The sequence below is a fragment of the Balaenoptera borealis genome (genome assembly GCF_965194805.1).
Source record: "Balaenoptera borealis genome assembly, chromosome: 5".
Classification (NCBI taxonomy): Eukaryota; Metazoa; Chordata; class Mammalia; order Artiodactyla; family Balaenopteridae; genus Balaenoptera; species Balaenoptera borealis.
The window spans coordinates 48,199,173-48,208,541 of record NC_138862.1 but is presented as its reverse complement, the minus strand read 5'-3'; the positions used below and the strand labels follow the sequence as shown (position 1 = coordinate 48,208,541).

Below are 9,369 nucleotides of genomic sequence, written 5' to 3'. Positions count from 1 at the left end.
CCCCCACTTGCCGCAACTAGAGAAAGCCCTCGCACACAAACGAAGACCCAACACAGTCATAAATAAATAAATAAATAAAATAAACAAACCCAAAGTTAAAAAAAAAAAAAGTAAGCTGAAATATTTTTTTTAAAAAAGGATACTATAAAAACATTCTGGGGACAATTAGGGACATTTAAATATGAGCTGGATATTTGATGCTTTAATGAATTTTGTGTGATAACTGTGATTATGCCAGACACTGTCTTCACTCTGAGGAGATGCATGCTGAAGTATTTAGGGGTGAAGTGTCAGAATGTCTGACTTGAAAATACGTGCTTATATAGAGATAAACCAAATATGGCAAAATGTTAATTATTAAATCTAGGAGGAGGATATATATCTGTTCATGGTACTATTTTAAGACTTTTTAAAAGTTGAAATTTTAACACTTTCATAATAAACTCAAGGGGAAATGCATAGCAATTATGGGGTTTTTGAAGCTTTAACAGACTATCTGGACCTGGCTTTGCAGCAGGAAGATCTTTAGTAACCTTTTAAATTCTGCTATACTTATAGCCTTTTGAGGTTCCTTAGCCTCTTACAATCTGTAAAAAAAAAAAAAAAAAAAAAGTCACCCTTCATTTAGACTTGGAAGTTTATTGGCATAAAGTTGTATCCTACAATGGTTCCAAACACGGCTGGACGTGCTATTGGAACATCCGGGTAGAGATGCCCAGTAGGCAGTTGGACATAAGCCTCAAGCTCAGATGCCCAGCCTGGAGACTGATTTAGGAGTCATCAGAAGTTTAGACCAAGATGGAGCTCTGAATGTGAATGACAACACTCAAGTGGACTGTGAAAGGCACAGGCAGAAGAGGGGCCTGTGAAGCCTGGGAAAGAGCCATCCAAGAGGCAGGAGAACCAGGAGAAGACCATCAAGCGCAAGAGCTGGTGGGTGCTGTGTTCCTTACATCCCATGCAGGGAAACTGCCAACCTGGATTCTAGAGAAGAGGAAAGTAATAAAAATGAAAACTGTTTTTGAGCTTTCCCTTAGAACGTTCTGGGCATAATAGAAAAGCTAGATGCAGGGTTCCAGTTTTGGCTCTGCCACTTATTTTATGTTAATACCTAGGGCAAATCACCTCACTCTCAGGACCTTGTCATCATGTGTAATACAAAAGGATTTAGAGGCAGAAGGAGAGAGGCGGGTGAGCTGAGTTTGTGCAGCCCTTCCACCACTCCACTCCCTGCCCCTTCAACCGCAGCAGCTCTGCCTGCGTGTTTCCATATTCCCTTTCATCAGATATTTGAAAAGCAGCCAAAGAGTAAAATCACTACACTAGATGGATCTCTAAAACCTAGCTAAAATTCTGCTGTTGCCTACCATGTCTCACCGCTTTAATGACCATGTCCAGGCTGGTACTGATCAGATTTCCATTTTTACTCCAGAGGAGCTACTCCAGCATCTCCAGCCATCTCTATTTACATGTCTTGATACCAGTTCAAACGCAACTGTCTGAAACTAAATTTATCCCCTCTAAGAGCTTCTCCTCCCCGCTTTCCTCTTTCACTCACAGGCACCACCCTTTATACTGTTTTCCAGTTCTCTCTGCTCCCCATCCCCTCCTCCTAAAAATCTAAGTCCCTTCTGTGTCTTTCAAGTCTTTTACCCCCAACCTCTGGCTAGCGACAGGGCGCTTCTTACTCTCCTGAAGCACCCCTTGATTGCTGCCCCTTCTGTCCCCACGACCACCATCCACAGCAAGGTCTTCCTCATTTTGGGGAGACTACTACAGGCAACTCATACTGGTCTCCTTTCCACCAGCATCTTAACCTCCAGTCAGTCCTTCGTAGTATTAGGGAAATTAGTCTGGGGGAACATGAGTTCAATTTTGGGGGTGAGGTAGGTATACAAATGACTAAGAGAGATGAAGGACTGAAAATCAGGAGGAGGAATTGCAATCATCTGCACCAGAAAAAGAGCAGAAACTTTAAGAGTGGATGAGATCCTAGAAGAATGTTTGATACTACAAAAAACAAAAGACTCAAACTTGGGAATTATCATATTGGGTTTAGAGCTTTGCACAGGGTGAGAGTTGAAGGAGAGGGGTGGTGTGTGTGTGTAAACGTATGTGTAACTGCTTCTAAATTTCTGATGCAATTGTCTACAAATCAGAAGACTAGAGTTCAAAACTTTGCTTCATCACCAGAAGGCCATGTAACTTTGGGCAAGTTATTAGCAGCACAGGGATAGCAACTTAAAATACCTACATGGGCTAGAAAGGTACCTATGGAGTGAAGCTGGTGACTTGAAGAGAGAAAAGTGAGCAGTGACCTGATAGACGCCCCTAGCTCTGGCCTACTGTTTCCAGACCCCAGCAAAGAAGTCAGGCATAGCCTATCAGTCATGAGCATGAACTCTGGAATTGGATGGTCTGGTTTTAAATCCTGGCTCTAACACTTATTTGCTATATATCTTAGAAATAGTTATCCTCTTTGTGCCTTTATTTCTTCATCCATAATATGGGGATAATATCACACACAGCCTAAGACTGTTGTGAGGATCACACTATGACCAACTGGGATTTACCCCAGGAATAGGAGGTTGGTTTAACATATGAAAACCAATTAATGGAATAAACCTTTAATAAAGAAGAAAAGCCACATGACTATCTCCACAGATGCAAACGACTTCTGACAAAAATCCAACACTGTTCATGATAAAAAATACTGTCAGAGGCAATGTTTGTGTACCCCTACAATTCATATGATGAAACCCTAATCACTAGTGTGATTTGGAGACAGGGCCTTGGGGAGGTAATTAAGGTTAGATGAAATCATGAGGATGGGGCCCTCATCATGGGATTAGTGTTCTTGTAGGAAGAAGAAAGAGCAAGAGAGCTCTCTTTGAGAGCATAGAGGAAAAGACATACAAAGACACAGTGAGAAGGTGCCCATCTCCAAGTCAGGAAGACAGCTCTCTAGAACCTAACCATGCTGGTACCCTGATCTCGGACTTCAGCTTCCAGAACTGTGAGAAAATAAATTTGTTGTTCAGGCCACCCAGTCTATGGTATTTTGTTATGGCAGCCTGAGCTGACTAATACAAACACTCAATAGACTAGGAAACAGAATTTCCTCAGCCTGATAAAGGCCATCTATGGGAGATTCACACTTAATGGTGAAATTCTAGATGCTTTCCCTCTAAGATCAGGACAAGACAAGAATGTCCGCTTTTATCACTTCTATTCAACATTGCACTGGAAGCTTTAGCGAGGGCCATTATGTAAAAAAGGAAATAAAAGGCAGCCAGATTGGAAAGAAAAAAGTAAAACTATCTCTGTTCATAGATGATAGAAATGGAGAAAATCCTAATGAATCCACAAAATACTGTTAGAACTAATACAAAATTCAGCAAAATTGGAAAATACAAGATCCATTAACAAAAATCAATTATATTTCTCCACATTAGCAATGAACAATCTGAAAATGAAATTAAGAAAACAATTCCATTTACAATAGCATCAAAAGGAATAAAATACTTAGGAATGTATTTAATAATAAAAGAAGTTTAAGACTTGTACACTGAAAAACTATAAAACATCATTGAAAGAAATTAAAGAAGACCTAAATAAATGTAAAGACATCCTATGTTCATAGATTAGAAGGCAGTATTGTTAAGATGCCAATAATCCCCAAATTGATTTACAGATTCAATACAATACCTATCAAAATCCCAGCTACTTTTTTTTTTTCAGAAACTGATAAGCTAATCTAAAAATTCATATGGAAATGCAAAGGGCTAAGAATGAGAAACTAAGAAATAGGCTTGAAAAAGATCAAAGTTGGAGGACGCACACTTCCCAATTTCAAAAGTTACTACAAAGCTATAGTAATCAAGACAATGTGTTCCTGGCCTAAGAATATATTTACAGACCAATGGAATAGGAATGAGAGTACAGAAATAGAACCTCACAGTTATGGTCCACTGGTTTTCAACAAGGGTCCCAGACTGTTCAATGTGAAAAAAAAATAATTTTTTCAACAGATAATGCTGGGACAACAGGATATCCACATGCAAAAGAAAAAGTTGGACCCCTACCTCATATTCATATACAAAAATTACTCAGAATGGATCAGTGACCTAATTAAAAGAATTAAAACTATAAAGCTTATAGAAGAAAACATAGGAGTAAATCTTCATTACCTCTGATTAGACAACTGATTACTTAGATATGACACCCAAAGCACCAAGTGACAAAAAGAAAAACAAAGAAACTGGATGTCACCAAAACTAAAAACTTTTATGGTTCAAAGGACACCATCAAGAATATGAAAAGAGAACCCAGAGAATGGGAGAAAATGTATCTGACAAGAGATGTGTACCCAGAATATGTAAAGAACACTTACAACTCAACAATAAAAACAAATAACCCAATTTAAAAATAGGCAAGGAATCCAAATCAACAGTTCTCCCAAGAAGTTATACAAATAGCCAATAAGCACAGGAAACTCAACCACCATTAGTCATTAGGGAAATGTAAATGAAAACCACGAGATACCACTTCACGTCCTAGGATGGCTATAACAAAAAAGACAGGAAGGCAAAAAAAGCAAGGAAGGAGAGAAACTGGAGCACTCATACACTGCCAGATGGAATGTAAAATGGTCAAGCTCCTCTGGGAAATAGTTTGGAAGTTCCTCAAAAGTTAAATGTAGAATTTAACATATGACAGAGTAACTCATAGATACCTAAGATAATTGAAAACATGTCAACACAAAAACTTGTATGTGAATATTCAAAGCAGTATTATTATTAATAGCCAAAAAGGAGAAGCAATTCAAATGTCCATCAATTAATAAATGAATATAAAAAGTGTGATATATCCATACAATGGAATATTATTCAGCCATAAAAAGAAATGAAATTCTGACAGATGCTACAACATGGATGAAGCTTGAAAACATCAGGCTAGGTGAAAGAAGCCAGACACAAAAGCCACTTATTGTATGATTTCTTTTATCATAAAATGTCCAGAATAGGCAAATCCATAGAGACAGAAAGTAAATTAGCGGTTACTAAAGGCAGGAGGGAGTGGGGAAGAGGGGAGTGACTGCTAATGTGTGTGGGGTTTCTTTTTGGGGTAATGAAATGTCCTGGAATTTAACAGTGGTGATGGTTGAGCAACTCTAAAAACCACTGAATTGTAGACTTTTTAAAAAGGTAAACTTTATAGTATGTGGATTATATTTCAATGAAGTTTTTTAAGTTCAAGATGTTAATGGTAAAGTTGAGATATTACTTTCATCACACATTCAACCTATGGAGTTGGGTCTCCCCCAAGTCAAACTGTCAAATTTTAAGTAGAATAGAACTGTCAACCTATGGCAGTTAGTTTAGTATGTTAGAGTATCATGCTAAGGAGTTTTAATGGTCCTGTATGAAACATACCAGTGGCAAAATGGTTGAGTATATATCAGTAAAAATTTATCATCTCTACTAGAAAACATGTTTTATTAATGGTGGACAAGTGACATCAAATATTACATAGGGGATTAATTTTACACCTTAATAAGCAATAATAATTCCCAGGGATTGGGGAGAGATGAGGGGTACTTTTTCTTTTCACTCAATTTCTTCGAGCCTTGTTTTTCTCATCTTGAAAATACAGAAAATACCAACCTCATAATGCTGCAACCCCTGCAGTCCTTAAGGGTCCACGAGAGGTGGATATCCCAGAGTGAATCCTAGTTCTCTGGTTATCGGGACAGTGAAGGGAGGATAAGCTACATAAGTATCTAATACAATCAACGAAATGTCTTTTCATTTGATATTCATGACTAATAACTGGGCTATTTCAGATGAGGAAACTGAAGTTCAGATGAGTAGTTCAAGGGAGGAATTTACTACATGTAGAAAGTAATGTAATTAGTTTTAAACTACCTCTTTCCTCCTCCCCATCTAGAAGAACAGAAATAGGAATCTAATACTTTAAAACCTAAAATCTGAACATTTAAATTCCACTGAAAGGATAGCCCTCAATTTCCTAATTTTGTTGTATCCATAGAGATTTACAAATGGGGGGAAAGGGAGAAAGAGAGAGGGAGAGACACACTGTCCTTAAGAACAAAGTTTTGAGCAAACTGTACTGATTTATTTACAATTGTAATTTATAAAGAGTAACACAAATATCTTTACACTAATATTATGAAAGAAGTCCCATGGCTGAAATGGGCAACAAATGAGACTTCAAGACATTTCTAAAAGGGGCACCAAAAGAAGGGAAAAAATGCAATACAACAGTTGTGGGGAGAGTTATAAATATCAAGTATTGCACCAGGTGCAATTTCATGCAAATGTCTTCAACCACTCAAACTTCATTATTTAGATATTAGAATAAAATATCTTGAACTATGTTGCCTTTTTTTCACTTGATTTCCATTAAGTAAACTAAAATAACTGGCTGTAAACAGAATACATCTAAATATTTCTCCTATCAACCCCTTAGAGACAATCCATTACATTTTAGGACACAGCAGGTTGTGAGGATTTGCTACTTCCCAAACAGATTTTATAAGCAGTCATTCCATGGCCCCAAACGTGTTCCTGGATTTCTTTCACCAAATGTGTCTAATATGAACCTCAATGAATTAAACTGAGAAAGCTGCAAAATAAACCAGACCACTTTTCAGTTTTGTCATATTAAGAGACTAAAAATCATTTCAAACCACTGGAACTTTAGTAAGAGAACAAAAACCAAAGAAGAGAAAGAAATTTCAGAAAGTGATGATAAAAACTAGTTTAGACAGCTCTCTGATTATCTGGCTTTTCTTTAGGTGGATAAAAGTGTGGTCACAGATATAATCTCACTGAGGATAAATCCATGTGTATTCAACACCTGTTTCGAAACATTCTAAACCAAATATTCCTCTTGTAATAAAGACCAATGACATTTTTAAAGATACAAGTCAGTCCCCCAAGTGTTAATTTTAATCTTAACATGCCTACCTACTTATTATAATGCTTTTAACTGCTCCTTAGAGACAATTAGGATGAAGTTTAGTATCTGAAGCACTAAGTGTTCAAACTATTAGCTAATGGTGCAAAGATGACTTAGAAACTGATGTTTCAACATTTCACTAGCTGGTCTGCATTTGAGTTGGCTGGAATCTTCATCCATTGCATTAAAAAAGATTTCACTCTTTTTAAGAACAGAAACAGCAAGCTAATTATTAATCTATGTAATACTTTTTAGTTTCTGATACTGCTCAGTGGATAAACCTAAATGTAGCAATTAAAGGGGTCTCTTCAACGAATTCTATCTCTAATTTTCAGTGAAGACACTGCAAATATATATGTGTATGGTTGTTTTTAAATCTAAACTGATGCATGTTCCCTTAAAGCAGCTCTTCAAAACAGAACTGCATTCTGCACCCTTAGTTCTAAGGGCACAGGGTCAGTTACTTCAAAGTCATTTAATAACTGACCTTTATAAGAAATCATTTTATAAAACCAAAAATGCAAAAGAAAATTTTAAAAAAATTTAACTTTCCAGAGATTGATTATAATAATTTACACCTTCTTAGACTTGCTATTCAAGCACCCCCATAAGCAAATGAAAGTCTCCGGTTAGTATTCAGTCAGGAAAATATGTCCATATTTCTCTTGGTTGCCTTAATTTCTTTTGAAATAATTTTCTTTTATATTAACTTTCCAAAGCATCCAAAACTTTCATGATCTGTTGTTTTATGGCTTTGGTAGCATCTCCTGCATTTGGAATCAAATACCTATGAGGGAAAAATATATATATTAATATAGAGCCTTCTGTTCAGGACTCAACTTAGATATCACTTCCAATGGGGAAGTAACCTACAAATCAAGCACAGATGCCCTCCTATGTACTCCCCATCACTTATTTCAACATATACTCAAAAGAGTTATTCTGAAAGAAAGAAAACCTAAATGCAAAAGCGAGGTGATCTTTCATATTGCACAGAGCACGGTGGAATGAGCTGGAGGTCATGAGTCAGGAGGGCTATATTTGGTTCTAACACAAGTGTGAAGATCTGGAAGTCATTCAACCCCTCTGGGCTTCACATTTTTACCTGTAAGATTAAAGATGGTTTAGCTTCGATAGCAGTGTGGTCTATGGCCCTTGTGTTGGTCCATGAACTGTTTGTCACTGGTCCACAATGAGATAAGGAAGAACTTGTACCAGGCTTGTACAGGACTTGTAAATTAACTACATCATCCAGCACACTGCTTACTTCGTTGATACGTTTTTAAAACAAGAATTTTTTGATGAAGGAAAATAAAAGCTCCTTATTTAATTGCAAACCAGCATTTAGTGTAGCACTGGTGTAGATTATTCCTAAAGACCCTTCTGTCAAAAAGTTTGTGAAATCAGCTACTGCACTTAATGAAATCATGTGCTAATGGCTAAACCATATATTACTACAAATTTGCAAGAAAAAAGATAGCGAGAATACTAATAAAAATGGTTCAAGTATCCTGTTCCACCACCCATTCCCCAAAATAGAGAAACAAACCGTGTTTAATAATGAACTAATTCAGTAATTCAGATAACATCATCCTAAGAAAATCTTACCTTTCGATTGCCAAGATTTCTATTCCTGAAGTGCTGCTGTTTCCATACTTGAAGGTAATTAGCTCAGGATGTTTTTTTTTGGATGTTATTTTAACCACAGAATTTAGTGCTTGTCGAGACTGTATATAAGCCAATCCTTTCCGTGAAAGAATCTCCCTTAAACAGTACATATGTGTTGCAGTAACCAACAGATGACTTGAGAGGGACAAAAGCATTGAAAAAACAAAAAGAATTTAAAGAAATGTCATTTAAAACAGCTATTACTTCAACAGCTCCAATTATATAAAATGTTCAACTCCAGATGAAATTACTTTTGAGTTAAAAAGTGAAGGCAAAGGATCGTCTATAAACAAATAAGCTACCTAGTAACAGCTTTTAATTTTCCTTTAGTTGTATGCAAAATTAATGTTTTATTAACAGATAATCCTGTAACTGTTTAAGAGCAAAAATTATATTTAATATAATAAAAACTATAATACAATTAGAAATCATTAAAATAATAAATTTTTAGAATCTATTCTATATGGTATTTGGAATATACTACCTTTCAGACTTTTAACAGTAAACTATCCTCATTCAACATACCATAACATATACTTTATGTCAAAGACCACTAAGCAATACCTGGGCTGCCTTACATATTTAATAATATTCTGTAACTGGATCCTAAAGGCAAAATAGGGATAGAATTATTAATACACACACCCTGCTTTGTGTCTCAGCTCACTTTTAGTATAGTGATAATACTCGCACACTTTTATGAAATACAACAGGACA

General features: G+C 36.3%; 1 protein-coding gene across 8 annotated transcripts in view; it reads right to left on the bottom strand.

Moving 5' to 3' along the window:
• Window positions 1–88: 88 nt before the first annotated feature.
• Window positions 89–9,369, bottom strand: part of TBC1D23 (TBC1 domain family member 23) — a 67,980-nt gene continuing 58,699 nt past the window's right edge. For 6 of the 8 annotated variants that reach the window (XM_082392094.1, XM_082392099.1, XM_082392097.1 and 3 more), the window contains 2 exons: window positions 8,593–8,787; window positions 6,117–7,771 (listed from right to left, as the gene is read on the bottom strand). In XM_082392094.1, the coding sequence (XP_082248220.1) occupies window positions 7,690–7,771; window positions 8,593–8,787 (277 nt within the window). In that variant the 3' untranslated portion in view covers window positions 6,117–7,689. Of the gene's footprint in view, window positions 985–6,116; window positions 7,772–8,592; window positions 8,788–9,369 lie in introns of those variants that run through there. The other 2 variants (XM_082392095.1, XM_082392096.1) reach the window with 2 other exon arrangements.